At 43.8% G+C, this 21,030-nt stretch overlaps 1 protein-coding gene across 2 annotated transcripts in view; it reads right to left on the bottom strand.

The window, feature by feature from the left end:
* Nucleotides 1-7,801: 7,801 nt before the first annotated feature.
* Nucleotides 7,802-21,030, bottom strand: part of LOC140462819 (neurocalcin-delta-like) — a 32,996-nt gene continuing 19,767 nt past the window's right edge. For both annotated transcript variants that reach the window (XM_072556155.1, XM_072556154.1), the window contains 3 exons: nt 20,384-20,788; nt 18,946-19,051; nt 7,802-13,383 (listed from right to left, as the gene is read on the bottom strand). In XM_072556155.1, the coding sequence (XP_072412256.1) occupies nt 13,286-13,383; nt 18,946-19,051; nt 20,384-20,761 (582 nt within the window). In that variant the 5' untranslated portion in view covers nt 20,762-20,788 and the 3' untranslated portion in view covers nt 7,802-13,285. The remainder of the gene's footprint in view (nt 13,384-18,945; nt 19,052-20,383; nt 20,789-21,030) is intronic.

Below are 21,030 nucleotides of genomic sequence, written 5' to 3'. Positions count from 1 at the left end.
TTGCAAGAGTGAATCATTTCACCCCTGCCCTTTCTCATTATTTGCCATTAAATTTGTATCAGTCCCCTCTTGACTCTTCTGCCGCCAAATGGTACCAGTTTCTCCCTGTCTGCGGTGCTCAGACCCTCTCATCACTTTGAACACTGTCTCAAACTTTACTTCTCTAAAGAGACTTAGCCTAGCTCCTCCAGTCTGTCAATTGATCTTAAGTTCCTGTTCCTTCAAATCATTCTCACAAATCGTTTCTATACCCCTCCAGTGCCTTCGCATTCATCCTGAAGTGTGGTGCCCAGAATTGGACACAATAGTCCAGTAGAAGCCAAACTAGTACCTTTCAAGGGTTCACTTCACTCTGCCCAAGCCATCTTTGATAGTATGTGCACATATTCCCCCGGAACTCCCTGTTCCTGCATGGTCTTTACATTTGTCCCCTATGAGATTGCCTCTCCTTGTTCTTCCCACTAACATGTATCACTTCTCTGCATTAAATTTCATCTCCCATTTGTAAAATCATTCCACCAGACTCTGTGTCCTCTTGAAGTTGATCACCATCTTCTGAAAAATGCTTCCAAGAATTTTCATTTGAAATACTGCCCTGCAGACCTATGTCTACATTTGAATACTGATTAGGAAAGCATTAAGCTTTTGTACTGACTCTTTTGGTAACTCTCTAATTTCCTCCAGTATAGTCATCTGCCACTACTCTCTATCACCTGTGAATGAACCAGCCTCCCATACACATCATCCGGGGTGGTGGGGGTGGGGGGAGAGTGTGGGGAGCAGGTGGAGGTGTGAGTGGTGAGGTGGTAATGACTCAGGACTAGTAATCAAGAGATAAAGCTAATGTTCTCAGAACACAAATGCAAATTTCCACTGGCAGACGGTGACAAAATCTGCAATTAAAATGGGGTCTAATGTTGTCAATTGTTTTTATTAAAAACCACCAGCTGGGATCATGACTGACCTTTAGGGAAGGAAATTTGCCATCCTTACCCAGACTGGCCTACATCTGACTCCAAACCCATAGAATGGCCCATGGAGCCATTCAGTTTAAGGGCAACTATATATGGGTAATAAATGCTGACCAAAGACACCCACATCTTATGAAATTATTTTTAAAACCTGAAGTGTTAACTGTTTCCCTCTTGACAGATGCTGCTATGAATTTGCAGCATATCCAGCACTTGGGGCAGGCTGGTTTTGTAGAAGGGTCTCAGTGCAGAGTTGCGAGTGTGGTGCTGGAAAAGCACTGCAGGTCAGGCAGCATCCAAGGAGCAGGAGAATCGACGTTTTGGGTATAAGACTTTCATCAGGAATGAGGCTTGTGGGCGAAGATAGCAGGGAATGTGATGGGTAGATGAAGGTGGGGGAGAAAGTGATGGGTCGGAGGGAAGGGTGGAGTGGATAGATGGGAAGGAAGATGGACAGGTCAAGAGGGCAATGCCAAGTTGGAGGATTGGGATAAGGTGGGAGGGGACATGAAACTGGTGAAATCCACATTGATCCCGTGTAGTTGCAGGATCCTGAGGCAGAAGAGGAGGCATTCTTCCTCCAGGCTTCAAGTGGTTAGGGTCTGGCAATGGAGAAGGCCCAGGACCTGCATGCCCTTGGTGTGTGGGAGGGGGAATTGAAGAATTCAGCCACAGGGTGGTGGGTGTCCCAGAGATGTTCTCTGAAATGATCCGCAAGTTGGCGTCCTGTCTCCCTGGTGTAAAGAAGACCACATCAGGTGCAACGGAAACAGTAATGCCGTGTGTGGAAGATTACAATGAGATCTTGATCAGATGGACCAATGGGCTGAGAAGTGGCAGGTGGAGTTTATTTCAGATAAATGTGAGGTGCTGCATTTTGGGAAAGCAAACCTTAGCAGGACTTATACACGTAATGGTAAGGTCCGAGGGAGTGTTGCTGAACAAAGAGACCTTGGAGTCAGGTTCATAGCTCCTTGAAAGTGAAGTTGCAGGTAAATAGAATAGTGAAGAAGGCGTTTGGTATGCTTTCCTTTATTGGTCAGAGTATTGAGTACAGGAGTTGGGAGGTCATGTTGTGGCTGTACAGGACATTGGTTCAGCCACAGTTGGAATATTACGTGCAATTCTGGTCTCCTTCCATTTGGAAAGATGTTGTGAAACTTGAAAGGATTCAGAAAAGATTTACAAGGATGTTGCCAAAGTTGTTGGATTTGAACTATAGGGAGAGGTTGAAGAGGCTGGGGCTGTTTTCCCTGGAGCATCAGAGGTTGAGGGGTGACCTTATAGAGGTTTATAAAATCATGAGGGGCATGGATAGGATAAATAGGCAAAGGGACAACTTTTTCACACAGAGGGTAGTACATGTATGGAATGCACTGCCAGAGGAAGTGGTGGAGGCTGGTACAATTGCAACATTTAAAAGGCATCTGGATGGGTATATGAATAGGAGGGGTTTGGAGGGATATGGGCCAATTGCTGGCAGGTGGGACTAGATGGGGTTGGGTATCTGGTTAGCATGGATGGGTTGGACTGAAGGGTCTGTTTCCGTGCTGTATGACTCTTACGTACAGGTAAATTTCTGTTGAATGTAGAAGGATCCTTTGGAGCCATGAACGAAGATGAGGGGGAAGGTGTGGGCACAAGTGTTGAACTACTTGCATTATTTGGGGAAGGTGCTGGGTGTAGGGGGTGGGCTGGTGAGGGGGGGTGATGACGCGGGGGTGGGGGGGGGGGCGACTTTTACAAGGGAGCTGCGGAGGGAATGGTCTCTCTGAGACGCCAATAGGGTTGGGGTCTGTTTGTAGGTGCTGGAGGTGGCGGAGGATGATGTGATGTATCTGGAGTTTGGTGGGGTGGAAGGTGAGGGTCAGGTGGGTTCTGTCCTTGTTGCGATTGGAGGGGTGGGGTTCAAGGGTGGAGGAGTGGGAAATAGAGGAGATATCGCTAGAGGGCATCGTTGACCACATGGAGAAATTGCAGTCTTTGAAGAATACACAATAGACAATAGGTGCAGGAGTAGGCCATTCAGCCCTTCAAGCCAGCACACCATTCATTATGATCATGGCTGATCATCCACAATCAGTATCCTGTTCCTGCCTTATCCCCATAACCCTCGATTCCACTATCTTTAAGAGTTCTATTCATCTTTTTCTTGAAAGTATCCAGAGACTTGGCCTCCACAGCTTTCTGGGGCAGAGCATTCCGCACACCCACCACTCTCTGGGTGAAGAAGTTTCTCCTCATCTCTGTTCTAAATGGCCTACCCATTATGTTTAAGCTGTGTCCTCTGGTTCTGGACTTACCCATCAGCTTCCTGCCTCCAGAGTGTCTAATCCTTTAATAATCTTATATGTCTCAATCAGATCCCCTCTCATCCTTCTAAACTCAAGTGTATACAAACCCAGTTGCTCCAATCTTTCAACATATGATAGTCCCGCCATTCCGGGAATTGATCTTGTGAACCTACACTGTGCTCCCTCAATAGCCAGAATGTCCTTACTCAAATTTGGAGACCAAAACTGCACACAATACTCCAGGTGCGATCTCACCAGGGTCCTGCATAGCTGCAGAAGGACCTCTTTGCTCCGATACTCAATTCCTCTTGTAATGAAGGCCAGCATGCTATTAGCTTTCTTCAATGCCTGCTATACCTGCATGCTTGCTTTCATTGACTGATGTACAAGAACACCCAGATCTCTTTGTACTGCCCCTTTACCTAACTTCACTCCATTTAGGTAGTAATCTGCCTTCCTGTTCTTGTCACCAAAGTGGATAACCACACGTTTATCCACATTAAACTGCATCTGCCATGCATCCGTCCACTCATCTAGCCTGTCCAATCGCCCTGTATTCTCATAACATCCTCCTCACATTACAAAATCATGATGTGCATGGATAGGATAAATAGACAAAGTCCTTTCCCTGGGGTGGGGGAGTCTGGAACTAGAGGGCATAGGTTTAGAGTGAGGGGGAAAGATATAAAAGATAACTAAGGGACAACTTTTTCACACAGAGGGTGGTACGTGTATGGAATGAGCTGCCAGAGGATGTGGTGGAGGCTGGTACAATTGCAACATTTAAAAGGCATCTAGATGGGTATATGAATAGGAAGGGTTTGGAGGGATATGAGCTGGGTGCTGGCAGGTGGGACTAGATTGAGTTGGGATATCTGGTCAGCATGGATGGGTTGGACTGAAGGGTCTGCCTCCCAGCTTTGTGTCAGCAGCAAATTTATTAATATTACTTTTAATACCTTCATCTATATCATTAATGTATATTGTAAACAGTTGCGGTCCCAGCACCGAACCTTGTGATACTCCATTGGTCACCACCTGCCATCCCGAAAGGGACCCGTTTATCACTACTCTTTGCTTCCTGTCAGCCAGCCAATTTTCAATCCAAGTCAGTATTTTACCCCTAATACCATGTGCCTTAATTTTGCTCACTAACCTCCTATGTGGGACTTTATCAAAGGCTTTCAGCAAGTCCAGGTACACTACATCCACTGACTCTCCTTTGTCCATCTTCATAGTTACATCCTCAAAATATTCCAGAAGAATAGTCAAGCATGATTTCCCCTTGGAAAATCCATGCTGACTCTACCTGTTCTGTTACTGCTATCTAAATGAGTCATAATTTCAGCTTTTATAATTGACTCCAGCATCTTTCCCACCACTGACATTAGGCTAACCAGTCTATAATTCTTGTTTTTTCTCTCCTTCCTTTCTTAAAAAGTGGGACAACATTAGCCACCCTCCAATCCGCAGGGACTGATCCTTATTCTTGAACATTGGAAAATGATTACCAATACTTCCATGATTTCTAGAGCCACCTCCTTAAGTACCTTGGGATGCAGACCATCAGGTCCTGGGGACTTATCAGCCTTCAGACCTAATAGTCTATCCAACACCATTTCCTGCCTAATATAAACTCCCTTCAGTTCATCCATTACTCTGGATTCTTCAGCCACTATTGCATCTGGGAGATTGCTTGTGCCTTCCCCAGTGAAGACAGATCCAAAGTACTTATTCAACTCTTCTGCCATTTCCTTGTTCACCAGAATAAATTCACCCATTTCTGTCTTCAAGGGCCCAATTTTAGTCTTAACTATTTTTATTCTTTTCACATACCTAAAAAAGCTTTTACTATCCTCCTTTATATTTTGGCCAGTTTGCCTTCGTACCTCATTTTTTCTCCATGTATTACCTTTTTAGTTATCCTCTGTTGCTCTTTAAATGTTTCCCAGTTCTCTGGCTTCCCCCTCATCTTGGCTATGTTATACTTCTCTTTTATCTTTATACAATCCTTAACTTTCCTCGTCAGCCATAGTCACATCTATCTCCCCTTAGGATCTTTCTTCTTCTTTGGAATGAACTGATTTTGCATCTTCTGCATTATATCCAGAAATACCTGCCATTGTTGTTTCACTGCCATCCCTGCTAGGGTATTGAACCATTGAACTTTGGCCAGCTCCTCCCACACAGCTCCATAGTTCCCTTTGTTCAACTTCAATACTGACACTTCTGATTCTCCCTTCTTCCTCTCAAATTGCAGATTAAAACTTATCATATTATGGTCACTACCTCCTAATGGCTCCTTTACTTCCAGGTTCCTGACCATTTGGAATGTTCTGTGGTGGAATTAGTTCTTTTGGGAGCAGATCCGATGGAGGAATTGGGAATAAGGGATGGTGTTTTTACAGAAAGCAGGGTGGGAGAAAGTGTAAAGCAGGTAGCTGTGGGAGTCAGTGGGTTTGCATTAAATGTCCGTGGTTAGTCGATTGCTGGAGATGGAGAAGTCCAGGAAGGGGAGGGAGGTGTCCAAGATGGTCTAGGTGAATTTGAGGTCGGGTGGAAAGTGTTTGTACAGTTGAACTGTTCAACCTCACCATGATGAAGGTCTCCAAGCCCTCTGTTTTTTCCTCTCACACCGACCTAATTAGTACCCTTTCACTGACGCCCTCATTCGCCTGGCTGAACTGGTCCTCACCCTCAACAACTTCTCCAATTCTCCACTTCCTCCAAACCAAAGGCGTAGCCATGGGCCCCAGCTATGCCTGCCTCTTCATTGTGTATGTGTAAAGTCCATCTTCCGCAGCTACATTGGCACCATTCCACACCTTTTCCTCCACTACATCGATGATTGTATTGGCACTACCTCATCCTCCCACGAGGAGGTTGAACTGTCACAAACACCTTCCACCCTGACCTCAAATACACCTGGACCATCTCAGACACCTCCCTCCCCTTCCTGGGCCTCTCCATCTCCAGCGAGCAACTAACCACGGACCTCTACTACAAACCCACCAACTCCTACAGCTATCTGGACTACACCTCCCACCTTGCCTCCTGGAGAAATGCCATCCCTTATTCCCAATTCCTTCACCTCCACCGCATCTGCTCCCAGGAGGACCAATTCCACCATAGAACATCCCAGATGGCCTTCTTCAAAGTCCACAATTTCCCCTCCCATGTGGTCGACGATGCCATCCAGCTTGTCTCCTCCACTTCCTGTAATTCTGCCCTTGAACCCTTCCCCTCCAAACACAATGACAGAACCTTCCAGCCCTCACCTTCCACCCCACCAACCTCCAGGTACATCGCATCATCCTCCGCCACCTACAAACAGACTACACCACGAGGGGTATATTTTACTCCCCACCCCTATCAGCATTCTGGAGAGACCATTCCCTCCGCGACTCCCTCGTCAGGTTCTCCACCAGCTTTCACCCCACTCCCGGCATCTTCCCCTGCCACCGCAGGAAGTACAAAACCTATGCCCACACTTCCATCCAAGGCCCCAAAGGATCCTTTCACATCTGACAGAAATTTACCTGCACTTCCACACACATTATCTACTGTATCCATTGCACTCGGCATGGTTTCCTCTACACTAGAGAGACAGGATGCCAACTTGCGGATTGTTTCAGAGAATATCTCTGTGACACCCACACCAACCAACACCACCGCCCTGTGGCTGAACACTTCAATTCCCCTCCCACCCCACCAAAGAAATGCAGGTCCTGGGCCTCCTCCATTGCCAAACCCTAACCACCCGATGCCTGGAGGAAGAAAGCCTCCTGTTCCACCTTGGGACCCTGCATCCACACGGGGTCAATGTGGATTTCACCAGTTTCCTCATTTCCCCTTCCCCCACCTTATCCCAGTCCCAAATCTCCAACTTGGCACTGCCCTCTTGATCTGTCCATTTTCCTTTCCCATCTATTCGCTCCACCCTCCTCTCTGACCTATCACTTCCTCCCCCACCTTCATCTACCCATCACATTCCCAGCTACCTTCACCCAGCCCTACCCCTCTCCAATTTATCTGTCAGCCCCTGGTCCACAAGCCTCATTCTTGACAAGGGGTTTATGCCCAAAACGTCAATTCTCCTGCTCCTCGGACGCTACCTGACTCTGTTCTTTTCCAGCACCGTATTCTCGACTCTGATTTCCAGCATCTGCAGTCCTCACTTTCTCAGAGAGTGCAGATGAGGTAGCAGATCCCCCTGACAGTGGATGCTTCCCCAGAACTGCACTGCAGGGTCAGCCTGGATTGTGTGCTCAGGTCTCCAGAGCAGAGCTTGAACAGATCCTGCTAACTCAGAGGCAAGGCACATGAGACCATGGCTGACATGTGTGAGAAGTCACGTACCTGTGTTTGTTGAAACTTTCAGACTTTCCTCATTCTAGATTAAGAAAATGATCATTTTTATAACAATCAGTGAGAATTCAGAGTTGCAGAAACATTCCTGTTATTTCAGCATCGTCGTGGGGCAAATGTTAGGCTTTCCAGTAATGCCTACACCCAAACAAAAACATGCAAAATGAGTTGCAGAAAATATGTACAGTTTTAATTTTTATTCTGATGAAGGAAAATGAACATCATTATCCATTTTTGACATTTAAGCCAAACACTAGCTGCAAGTTATGATGCAGCCCTGAACACAAATAAATCAAACAACTGACACAAATATTTTTAAAAATGCAAATTAAATATTAATTACTACGGTTAAAGTTTGAAAAAGCTGATTGGTTCTTTTCCTTTCATACACCTGAGGTTTTAAACTGGTGATAAAGCAGACGACTGAAAGATCTACAACAGGAGAAACACTTAATTCTCAGGGAAATTGGTTGAATAAATTACCATCACTGTCTTTATCCAGGACGGTCTTACTTTCTGGTCTGGGACACCTGCCAGAACATACATAGACTCATTGTAGCGTGGAAAAGATGTTAGTAGGTGCATCCACACTGACTCTCTGTAGACCAATCCTATCAGTCTCATTCCCCTCTATTGTGGTTGTCCTGGCAAGTTTATTTCCCTCAGGCAGAGCGTTCCAGGTCATTACCACTCACCGTGTAAAAAGATGTCCCTTCTCACATTTCCCCAGCATTTCTTAACCAACACCTAAAATCGGGGTCCTTTCACTCTTGTCTGCCAGGCAATGGAAAAGCTTGTCTTCAGCTACCTAATCTATCATTATCTTGCACAACACTATCAAATCTCCCTCTGTGCTAGAACAACGCCAGCTTCTCCAATCCAACCTTGTAACTAAAGTTGCTCATTCCTTTAACTATTTTACTACATTTCTATTGCACTCTCTTGGCACCATCAGAAAATCTGTCCATCCACCCTGGTGGGCTGTGGCTAGGAATGGTGTAATATAATCAGGTATGTGTTGCATGAAAACCATGCTAGTACAACATCACATCACCTTCACCTGTTGGAATTCGCTCTATTTACAGGTTAGGCCTGTCTCTCACTACTTTGGGATAATCATAATGAAACCCACAGGGAGCTCAGAATACACCGGAAACCCAGGAGTTGTTCCAGATTCTAATTTAATCAGCACCTCCACCCCACTCAACTCTCCTCCCTGGATATTGAATCTTGTCCCAGTTCTATGGGACGGGGAACAATGTCCAAGTGGTTATGTGTTATCAAGAGAGTTGACAATATAGTGCTCTACAGAGAACTAGATTTCCCCTTGCTTAGCAACCACAATGTTCTTAAAGAACATTATTTGGTCAGAGTTGGGGGACAAATGTTCACTGTAAAGTTTTGTTGTGAATTACCAGTTTTGACATTGTATGGTTCCTCTTTAAATTTGCTTTCAAGACTGCACATTCGCAGTTTGTGACACAGGGCTATCTTAGCAAAGGTATTACTGCAGACACTGGCTGTTATGTCTCATAACATTTTAGATCTGGGCTTCTGATAAAAGGTTAGCAATCCCTGAAGTGTTAATGCCATCATCCTATTTCCACTGATGCTGTCTAAGAAGCTGAGCATTTCCAGCATCTTATATTTCAGTTTTGCAATAATGACTGTTTTGAATGAAAATTGACTTGTGTACACCTGCTTCCAATTTCAAAGTTTTACTCCTTGTCTTGGGCATATGCAAACACATTACAAAATTTCAATTGTATTGTAATGTAAGATTGTGTAAATAAGCAGAACATTGCTCAGTTTGGAACACTGAATGAATCTTTAAAGCAATGAGTTCTGACTCCGCATCACTCTTGTCAACATCTCTTCAGACTTAGCCTGGAGCCTCTAGCAATTAAATATTAACTTTGGGACAATAAATTGGGCAAAGAAAAGTTAGGAGAAAAATCACCAGGGCATTAAAATATTGTTTCTTAAAACATTTCTTTGAAATATTTGGAAAACTAGTAGGAATTGGGGTAAAAAAGCTGGTTAAAACGCAGTCGAGAATTATTCAGTCAACATTGAGAATCTATTCACTTTACGATTGACCAGGGTTGTCATGATGGACATGTTGGGTCACCAATGGTGGGAGGGTGTGGGTCAGGAGGGCATGTGTTGGGAGAGTTGTTCAGGGATTGGTGATGGAACATTGTAGGTCAAGGGTGTGGGAGTGAGGATCGGGGGAGGGTGTGGAAATAAAGATCTGGATGGAGGGGAGTGGGAGTTGGGAGCAGGAGGAGTGGGGTGGGGATTGGGGAAGGGTATGAGAATCGGGGTGGGACAGGATGGGGATTGGCGAGAGGGGGCATGGGTGAGAGGATGGGAGCGGGAATGAGCAGTGGGGTTGGGATGGGGGATAATAGGGGAATGAGAAGTTGGGAGAGATCACATGATGACACCTCTAATACCAAGTCCAACCAGAGTAGGCCCACTGTTACAACAGTATCAGAGCTGAAAACTATTTTCTGTTGTAGAATTCTTTTGTTACAGTGCAGGGTGCACTAAATTGAGTCTTGATAAATGATCTTTGAACTAAGAAAATCAGCACAGGACAGAGTGAGACCAGCAAACTGAGGGAGCTGGCTGGGACGAGAGGCTGCCTTTCACAACTTGGGTAAATTTTTTGTAGCAATAGCACTTTGTGAATTGAACACCAGGTGGCTCTCTGACTGAAGTATGTTGTAGCGATTAGACTCCAGAGTCCACTGAATCATTCTCATGCAGTGTTTCTCAACTGGTGAGGTTGTCTAGGTGGGACCTCCAGGAAAACCAACATTCCTTCCAATGAAATGGCAACCACAGGCTTCTCAGAAATGACCCAACCATTATCTCTTTTCTTATAGTTTAGCAATAAACTTATTCTTGGCAAAACCACTGCAATTTTTAATGTCCTTAATTTTTCATTCATGGTTAATATAGTTTAGCAATAAACTTATTCTTGGCAAAACCACTGCAATTTTTAATGTCCTTAATTTTTCATTCATGGTTAATAATACTAAAATGCATGGAAACATAAAAAGACCATTACTTGGAATAGTAGGATTTTGATTTTATCATGGTGGGACTGGACGTTTCTTCACAAGATGTTTGGTGGCACTCAAGATGCAGATGGCTGAGAACCACTGTTCTAGAGGGTGTGTCAATAAAGTCACCAGCTTTTACCAGACCCACTGGTAAGTTTGTTTGGGGTTAAATAGCAGGGAAGCCATCAACAATGCCTTGTGCTGAGGCTGAGGTTTTGGAAAGATGACCAACGATCAATCACGATATTTTATATCTTTCGAGGTGAGGTATCCCAATTGTTGTACAGTTATTTACATCACAGAATGGGCCACTCAGCTCATTGCCGGCTCCCACACAGAGCAAAGTGCTGTGACATTTTGAGGGGGATAAATACCTGTGTTTTCTGTAATATCACAGTGCTATATTCATTTCATATAATTACAGCAGAGCCAAGTTTCTTTTATCCTTGGCCTCACTCAATCCACTATTTTTAAAAACAATCCTGAAATGGAGAGAAGGAGCAGAGTGTATAAGAAAGGCACAATGGTTAATTGGGGAACCAATTTTGGCAACTGGCCCCAAATGTTAGGCATACCATTAATTGTAAATGCAGTAATAGTCATACAGATAACATAAAATACAACATGTAGTACAGTGTACAACAGTGCAACATGTTGTACAACATGTATAACAATGACCTCAGACAGAGCTGTCCAATCCATTAGCTCCTAGTCACATTAGTAATCTTGATGCAGCTAATTGCATTTTTAATTAGTGAGTATAAAATGTAACTCTTGGACATGTGGTCTGAAATGATTTGAACAAAAAGACTCAGACAGCAGGAGAATGGAAAAATAATTTGGCTGTGAACATATGTTTTGAAAGTGTTTCTGAGATTCTTCAAAGAATGAGTGGGAGACCCTCATTGTCTCTCCGCTCACAGAAATTCAACCCAATATGCTCATGTTAGGACGCAAAAGTTAATCAGGAAACTAACAGCATAATGTCGGATGACTTGGGGAATGTTATAAATCATTTCAGAAACCACATCATAGGTGATCATCTGAAAATGCCCCGGGCCAGCTAATTGGACGAATGCCCAATGAAAAAGACCTAGCGACAAATCTTTGATTTTTTTTTCCAGAGGGCAACAAGGGAGTTAAAGTGGAGGAAAACAGAGGTGAGTACAGCTAGAGGAAATCATATTGGACTTGAAACATTAACTCTGTTTTTCTCTTCACAGATATAACCCGACCTGCTACGTTTCTCCAGTATTTTCTGTGTCTGTTCACCACAGCGTTAATGTTGAAAGAAATGGCAGAGATTTTGTGTGGTACCATTGAGGATATTTTTGGAAGGCTTACTGAGAAGTGGGGTAGTGTGCGATGCAATAGCCAGACAGTGCCTTCTTTCAGTTTCAAGGAACCAACACCCAGTGAATTTATCCTTTGTGGTGGACAAGATGATGTAACATTAGTTTCGGGGTGCTGGCAATACATCACAAAACCTGGAAGACAGTGATTAGGATATTGAAGATAACATGCCATTCAACATTTCTTGGGCAACATGAGGATACATGTTATTACTTGAATAAAATGCAGGGAACCTAGGGTGACAACCTGTGAGTGGTGAACGATGAAGATATCCTTGGATTTGTATAACAAAGAGAGACAGGGAATGGATCTGATCAATATGTTAAAGATACATTACAATCAGTCAATGGTGTTTTTGAGGTGATAGGGAACAATGGATTTAGGGGACACAAATGTAACCAACACAATAAAGGAAGTGAGGCTTGAGCTCTTGAAAGTTTACTTATCCCAGAGAGTATTGATATGTGGAGGAGCATTCCAGATCAAACAGGATTTATTTACAATGCTTCACGAAGGTGACAAGACAGAAACAGTTTATATGGATGGATAAAAGTGAATCATTTGGGGATAATTAGGATTTGTGTTCCCCAAAGGGAGGCAAGAGGAAATGCACCACCAGGGTTGATTCACAGGATGGTCCTTGGAGGTATCAGAATGAAGGAAAGTTGCCACATGGATATAGGATAAGCCGAGAATGGAAGAAGCATATATGAACCTAATGGCTTTTTCATGCTCCAATGTACAAATGTAAACATTAACCCATCAGAGTTTGGTTCTCACTCTCCCTGGCTTCATTAAGAACGAGCTATGACTCAGTACAGTTCAAATAAAGTAATGAGACACATTTCACCTGTAAAAAGCGAACAACAGACAAGATAAACCTAATAAAACATACCCCCCTTCTGCCCTGTTAGACTATATTGACAACAGTGCACGGTGCAAATGAAAATGAGATGGTGTTAACCATTGTTGACCAGCTCAGTTCCCCTTATTTTTGGCACATTTATACATCTAGAATTTATTTACTGGATTTTGTAAGTCAGGAAGCTGTATCTTCATGCAGTTTCTTCATTGTGTGGAAGGATGCTCAGTGTTTTGGCAGACACCAGTGTTCCACTTGTCTGAGCATAAATTCCCTTTCTGCCAGCGTCCTTGCTTGTTCACTTTTGGTTCGCCAGTGACGGGAATGGGGCGGAGGAACTGAATTCATGTCCCGGACACTGTCTCAGAACTGGCCAGCGGTGCTGGGGTCACACTGCAAGAGGCGGACAATGGATGGGTCCTTTTTTGCTCCATTGATGAACTCTTCCAGTGAAAGTCTGCCTAAAATCCAAAAGCGAGAGATGGTTCAGAATGAGAATTTAATGGTGAAATGCATTTTCCTTCCAATAGGTTTGACCCTTTTTGATAGATACACTTCTTTCCCACTACACACCCTGAGCCCTCAAAAAACGTACTCAACACAACTTGTATTTATATTGTGTTGTTCACATAACAAACCGTCCCTACTGTTATATGGAACAAGTTAGTCTCGGAAAGCTTTACCTCGATGTCAAGGTTTCAGTCCATGACCAGACCTCCCAGTAATGGATAACTTCACTTACATTGCTAACACACTCCCTCAAGTTGCCTACATTGCCTTAGAACAGAGAAGGTTGGAGGGGGGGGAATCTGACTGAGGTGCACAGAACTCTGAGGGACATAGGTACGTTAGGTAGAAATATCTTTTTCCCTTTGGCAGAGGGCTCAATAACAAAAGGCATAGATTTAAGGTAAGGGGCAGGAAGTTTAGAGAGGATTGAGAGGAGAATATTTTCATTCAGAGCATGGAGGGTATTTGGAAAGCACCACATTCTGGCCAAAGTTCAATGGTTCAATACCTTAACAGGGAAGACCGTGGAGGAACAATGGCGGATATTTCTGTGTATAATGCAGAAGATGCAGGATCAGTTCATTCCTAAAAGGAAGAAAGATCCCAGGAGGAGACATGGGAGGCCGTGGCTGACGAGGCAAGTAAAGAAACATATAAGGTTAAAAGAGAAAAAGTATAACTTAGCGAAGATAAGCGGGAAAACGGAGGACTGGGAAGCTTTTAAAGAACAACAGAGGATTAGTAAGAAGGAAATACGCAGAGAAAAAATGAGGTACGAAGGTAAACTGGCCAAGAATATAAAGGAGGATAGTAAAAGCTTTTTTAGGTATGTCCAAGGCAAAAAAATGGTTAGGACAAAAATTGGGCCCTTGAAGACAGAAGCAGGGGAATATATTACTGGGAACGAAGAAATGGCAGAGGAATTAAATGGGTACTTCAGATCTGTGTTCACTGGGGAAGACACAAGCAATCTCCCTGAGGTAACAGTGGCTGAAGGACCTGAACTTAAGGGAATTTCTATTTGCCAGGATTTGGTGTTGGAGAGACTGTTAGGTCTGAAGGTTGATAAGTCTCCGGGACCTGATGGCCTGCATCCCAGGGTACTGAAGGAGGTGGCTCGGGAAATCGTGGATGCGCTGGTGATTATTTTCCAGAGTTCAATAGAATCGGGGTCGGTTCCTGAGGATTGGAGGGCGGCTAATGTTGTGCCACTTTTTAAGAAGGGTGGGCGGGAGAAAGCAGGAAATTATAGACCAGTTAGTCTGACCTCAGTGGTGGGAAAGATGCTGGAGTCTATTATAAAGGATGAAATTACGGCACATCTGGATAATAGTAACAGGATAGGACAGAGTCAGCATGGATTTATAAAGGGGAAATCATGCTTGACTAATCTTCTTGAATTTTTTGAGGATGTAACTCGGAAGATGGACGAGGGAGATCCAGTGGATGTAGTGTACCTGGACTTTCAGAAAGCTTTTGATAAAGTCCCACACAAGAGGTTAGTGAGTAAAATTAGGGCGCACGGGATTGGGGGCAAAGTACTAGATTGGATAGAGAATTGGTTGGCTAATAGGAAACAAAGGGTAGTGATTAACGGCTCCATTTCGAAATGGCAGGCAGTGACCAGTGGGGTACCGCAGGGATCCGTGCTGGGACCGCAGCTTTTTACAATATATGTAAATGATATAGAAGATGGTATCAGCAATAACATTAGCAAATTTGCTGATGACACAAAGCTAGGTGGTAGGGTGAAATGTGATGAGGATGTTAGGGGATTACAGGGTGACCTGGACAAGTTAGGTGAGTGGGCAGATGCATGGCAGATGCAGTTTAATGTGGATAAATGTCTGGTTATCCACTTTGGTGGCAAGAACAGGAAGGCAGATTACTACTTCAATGGTATCAAATTAGGTAAAGGGGCTGTTCAGAGAGATCTGGGTGTTCTTGTCCACCAGTCAATGAAGGCAAGCATGCAGGTACAGCAGGTCGTGAAGAAGGCTAATAGCATGCTGGCCTTCATAACAAGAGGGATTGAGTATAGAAGCAAAGAGGTGCTTCTGCAGCTGTACAGGGCCCTGGTGAGACCACACCTGGAGTACTGTGTACAGTTCTGGTCTCCAAATTTGAGGAAAGACATTCTGGCTATTGAGGGAGTGCAGCGTAGGTTCACGAGGTCAATTCCTGGAATGGCAGGATTGCCTTACACGGAAAGACTGAAGCGACTGGGCTTGTATACCCTTGAGTTTAGAAAACTGAGAGGGGATCTGATTGAAACGTATAGGATTATGAAAGGACTGGACACTCTGGCAGGAGGGAACATATTTCCGTTGATGGGGGAGTGCCGAACCAGAGGACACAACTTAAAAATACGGGGTAGACCATTTAGGACAGAGATGAGGAGAAACTACTTCACCCAGAGAGTGGTGGCTGTGTGGAATGCTCTGCCCCAGAGGGCAGTGGAGGCCCAGTCTCTGGATTCATTTAAGAAAGAATTGGATAGAGCTCTTAAAGATAGTGGAGTCAAGGGGTATGGAGATAAGGCTGGAACAGGATACTGATTAAGAATGATCAGCCATGATCATATTGAATGGCGGTGCAGGCTCGAAGGGCAGAATGGCCTACTCCTGCATCTATTGTCTATTGTCTATTGTCTATTATTTAAAAAATGTTTAGATGAGTATTTGAAACTCCAGAGAACTAGACTTGGGACTGGAGTAGATAGGTGCTTGACAAATGGAGTGGACATTCATTAAGCCAAAAGAACTCTTTCCATACTGTAAAACTATGATGAGACACCTGAGGAATTTCCAATGGAGGAACAACCAGTTTGAAAACCAAAAGGAGGAGGTTTGCCTAATGTCAGTAGAGAAACAATTCTGGCCACTGTACACAGGTGAGACTTGCACTAGATGGCAGCATCAAGCCAGAAAGTTCAAAAATGCTTTCTCTCCTAATGTGTTCAGAAACTTGTGAAGAGTAGACAACAGAGCAAAATATCCAGCATTGTGGTGTTCACCTGATCGAGCATGCCAAACATCCACAACATATTGAAACACCCAAGGCTGGGTTGGCAAGCAGGAGGCTGGAGGAATGGAGCAAACCAGGCAGCATCAGAACTTAGAGAAGTCGACGTTTCAGGTGTAACCCTTCTTCAGGACTTGGGTCACGCCTAAGACATCGACTTCCCTCTTAGTGCTGCCTGGCTTGCTGTGTTCTCCCAGCCTCCTGGTGCTGCCTGGCTTGCTGTATTCTCCTAGCCTCCTGTTTGCCAATCTTGGATTCCAGCATGTGCAGTTTTTCTCTTTGACTCTAACCATGGCTGGGTTGGCCTGGTCATGTCGACAGAATGCCTAACACATTCTTCCCAAAAGTGAATCTATCATGGACAATTTCAGACTGGGCTGCACTCTCCTGACACTCAAAAGAGGCTGGAAGGTCACTCTGAAGACTTCACTTTTAATATCAGCCACTATTTCTGGGAGAAGCTGGCCCAGGGTCTTTGCACACGATGCAACCAGAAAAATACAGTCTCGCCTCCTTTGAAAGCAAACAGATATTAGATGCAGAGAGGAAACAGAAGGAGAGGACTTCCTGAGCCAGCATCACGTCCAAAACTCAGTCATCTGCAAAATCACATCCTGTTTAGAGCAAATCAGCTGCAGCATTTACCTACTTACCTACTGGAACCCCAAATAAACCCCAGAAAATAGCCATGATCACTTTTATGAATAAAATAAAACAAGTTTAAACTTGGAGACACATAAGAATCATAGATAATGATCCAATTTCATTTTGAAAGTCTCAATTGATCCTGACTCCACCACACTCTCTGGCATCACATTTTCCAGACTCGAATACAAGATAAACAGCAGGTTAGATAGGGTGGACAGGGAGAGCCTTTTTCCAAGTATGGTGACAGCCAGCACGAGGGGACACAACTTTAAAGTGAGGGGAGATAGGTATAAGACAGATGTCAGAGGTAGTTTCTTTACTTAGAGAGTAGTAAGGGTATGGAATGCTTTGCCTGCATCAGTAGTAGATTCACCAAGTTTAAGTGCACTTAAGTCGTCATTGGACAGGCAAATGGACGTACATGGAATAGTGTGGGTGGGATGGGCTTCAGATTAATACGACAGGGCGGTGCAACATCAAGGGTTGAAGGGCCTGTACTGCGCTGTCATGTTCTATGATCTATGAACCACTTACTGAGAGGAAATGCCGTTTCTAATGTCCCCCTTGCGTCTTGTGTCAATTATTTTAAATCAGTTTTCACTGGCTCTTGTTCCTTCCAACACTAGGAACCGTTTCTCTTGATTGACTCTGTCCAGACCCCTCTTGATTTTGAACACCTCAGTCAAATCTCTCTCTAACCTTCTCTCCTTCAATGCCTTTTGATCTTTCCCACAATGTATCAGTTGAAGTTGAAACAGTGTTTTAAAAGGTTTAACATAACTTCCTTGCTCTTGTACTATTGAAAAATACAGGTTTGGTAGCCATTATTAATTCTACTGTCAATTGTCTTGCCATCCTCAATGACATATGTACATATAAACTTGGGTTTCTCTGCTCCTGCACCCACTTCAGAGTTGCATCCTTTATTTTATTTCGTCTCTCTGTGTTCTTCCTACGAAAACAAAACACTTCACACTTCTTGACCATCTATTCCATCAACCTGTTCTACACTATCTTCCTCACAGTTTACAATACCTCCATATCTTGTCTCAGATTTTAAAATTGTGTCCTGAATACTAAGTATTGAGGTTATTTAATATACCAGGAACAGCTAGGATCCTAACACCTGGCGGTCTACACTACAAACCCGTTCCCTGTTCGAAACACAACCACTTACCTCTACTCTGTTTCCTGTTAATTGTTCTGTCTGTGTTGCTACTGTCTCATTCTTATTCCATGAGCACTAAGGTTCCTTGAGTCTGTTGTGTTTCACTCTATTAAAGTCCATGTATATCACATCAGCAACATTACCCCCATCAACTCTCACCCTTAGCTCCTCAAAAAACACGAGTTAAAAATAACAAATCTGTGCTTGTTTCACTAATTAATTTGCACTTGTCCAAGTAATTTTCTATTCTTATTCTTTCATTGTGGTTGTATCATTAGTAAGGCCAGGATTTTCTCCCCATCCCTCATTGCCCATGAACTTGCTAGTCCACTTTAGAGCGAGTTAAGAATCAACCACAATGCTGTGGGTCTGGACTGTCATGTAGACTGGGTAAGGATGTCAGATTTCCTTCCCTAAAGGGGGTGAGTGAACTAGATAAGTTTTAATGTTAGACAATGGTGGTTACTGAGACTAGGTCTGTATTCCAGATTTATTAACTGAATTCAAGTAGCTGCAGGTGCCTTAGTGGGATTTGAACCGATATCCCCAGGACAATAAGCTGGACCTCTGGAATATAGGTCTGGTGACATTACCATTGTGCCACCTGCATACGAGTTACTCCATCTCAGCTCACAAAGGTAAAGAATAGCTCACTGACCATGCTGTCACTTACCATCTGCATTGGTGTCCATCTGACGGAAAATTTTTTCTGTTCTTTTCTCCGGGGTAGCTTCATCCTCGGATAACTTCATTACTGATGAAACCATCTTGTAGATAGCCTGTCCGAGGACAATAAAACCATTGCGAGAGTTTATTTTGTAACTCCTAGAACTTGTTTCATGTGTGGGTGATGGAAGTGAAGGTAAATTATTTGATTAGGGATTTAGATGAGCATTTGAATGAAAAAGACTTGCTGGGTGACAGGAATAGAGTAGGGAGAAGAAGAATAATTGAACTGCTCCATCGAGAGCTAGCAATGCAACTCAATAGGTTGAACAGTCTCCTGGCCTGTAAGGTCTCTATAGGCTTTTCTTAAAAATATAACCTGAAATTGAATCAAATTCAGACAACTTTAGCACCACAGGCTCCAACGTGTTGTGTGCTGATCGCATCCTGTACCTGGAGAGAGGTGTACACTACATTGGTTAGGGGTCACCCAAATTTGGGTGGCCTTTGTGATTGATAGCAAGTCTTACCCAGCATTAGAACAATGCTTACACCAGCTCCATAGGATAAGATATCTTACCGCAATGGCCAATCCATAGGACAACAGGAGACAAGACAGTGTTTGGAGAGCATTATTTACGGTTAGCCTGGTTCTGACAACAGTAACACTGAAATAAATATCACTCTTCAAAAAACAAATGTCAGTGTCAAAGTAAATCAATCCAAAACAGATGGAACAGTTGAGGTAAGAAGATCACGTGGAGGTTGGGGGGGAGGTGATTTCATTAACCACATGGACTGGTGAGAAAATAAAAGTCCATTCACTTTTGACTCTCATGATGAGCAACAATTAGTGATGTAGGTTATTGAATTTTCTTAAATTGTTAGAGTGGTAGAGGCCATTTGGCTCATCATACTTTTGCTGGCTGTTTGGAAGAGCTAGCCAGTTAGTACACATCTCCTGTTCTTCCTGCACAGTCCTGTAAGTTTTTACCATTCATATAAGTACACGAATAGGAGAGGGCTATGAGCTAGGAGCTGGTGGGACTAGTTAATTTTGGGATTATGTTTGGCATGGACTGGCTGGACTGAAAGGTTTCTTTCTGTGCTGTATGACTCTATGTATTTAACTAATTCCCTTTTAACAGTGATGGATAACAACAACTGTGTAATAACAATTTCCACGTGTCTCCTCTCTTTTTGTGTCAATTATGTTAAATTAGTTTCTTCTGACCATCCTACCACTGCAAAAAAGGTTCTGCATTGATATTGTGAGCCCACCACTAACTGGCTTCAGCGTCAGATTGGTTTAGGAAAAAGGGAGGAATTTTAGTTTGAGCAATTGCAAGGAGGCAAGACAGGAAGAAACTAACTAACGATGCAGCAAGAGGAGCAGTAGTTCCACATAAAGAAATCTCCCTTAGTTTCGACAGAGAATCTTATACCTGGACTATCTCCAGCATCTCAGATTTGCTGATGTAACCGTTCCCATCGACATCGTACATGTTGAAAGCCCACTTCAGCTTCTGTTCCAAACCTCCCCTGGAAGTCACACTCAGTGCGATGATGAACTCGCGGAAGTCTATTGTGCCATCTCCATTGGTGTCGAAGGTACGGAAAACATGCTCGGCAAACTTGGAGGCATCGCCATAGGGGAAAAAGTTGCCATAGAGTTTTTTGAACTCTTCCATCGTCAGGTATCCACTGGGGCAGTCCTTCACAAATCCCTTGTACCATTCCTGGATCTCATTCTCCGTGAACTCTGTGTTTTCCCGTAAATCCTGCAGCACCTCGGGGCGCAGCTTGCTGTTCTGTTTGCCCATCCTCACCACCCCACAGTGTAACTGCAGCTGGAAAGGAGAGAGCAGAAAGATTGCCCTGTCAATGATTCACAGAGTGAATTATTCCTGGGGTAGTTTTACTGACAATCTCGAGAGAAAGATTCCATTCAAGACCCTAGACTAAACATTGTCACTGATGTGGCATGAGAAATGTAGCTGCCAACAGTCACACAGCGAGATCTCTTAACTGTGATGACCAAATAGTCTCTTTCAGAGTATCAGATCAAGGATCAAACATTATGAGTGGGAGA

Source organism: Chiloscyllium punctatum, chromosome 37 (assembly GCF_047496795.1).
Source record: "Chiloscyllium punctatum isolate Juve2018m chromosome 37, sChiPun1.3, whole genome shotgun sequence".
NCBI lineage: Eukaryota > Metazoa > Chordata > Chondrichthyes > Orectolobiformes > Hemiscylliidae > Chiloscyllium > Chiloscyllium punctatum.
Note: the sequence above shows the minus strand (reverse complement) of the source record. Positions and strands in the feature narration are given on the sequence as shown.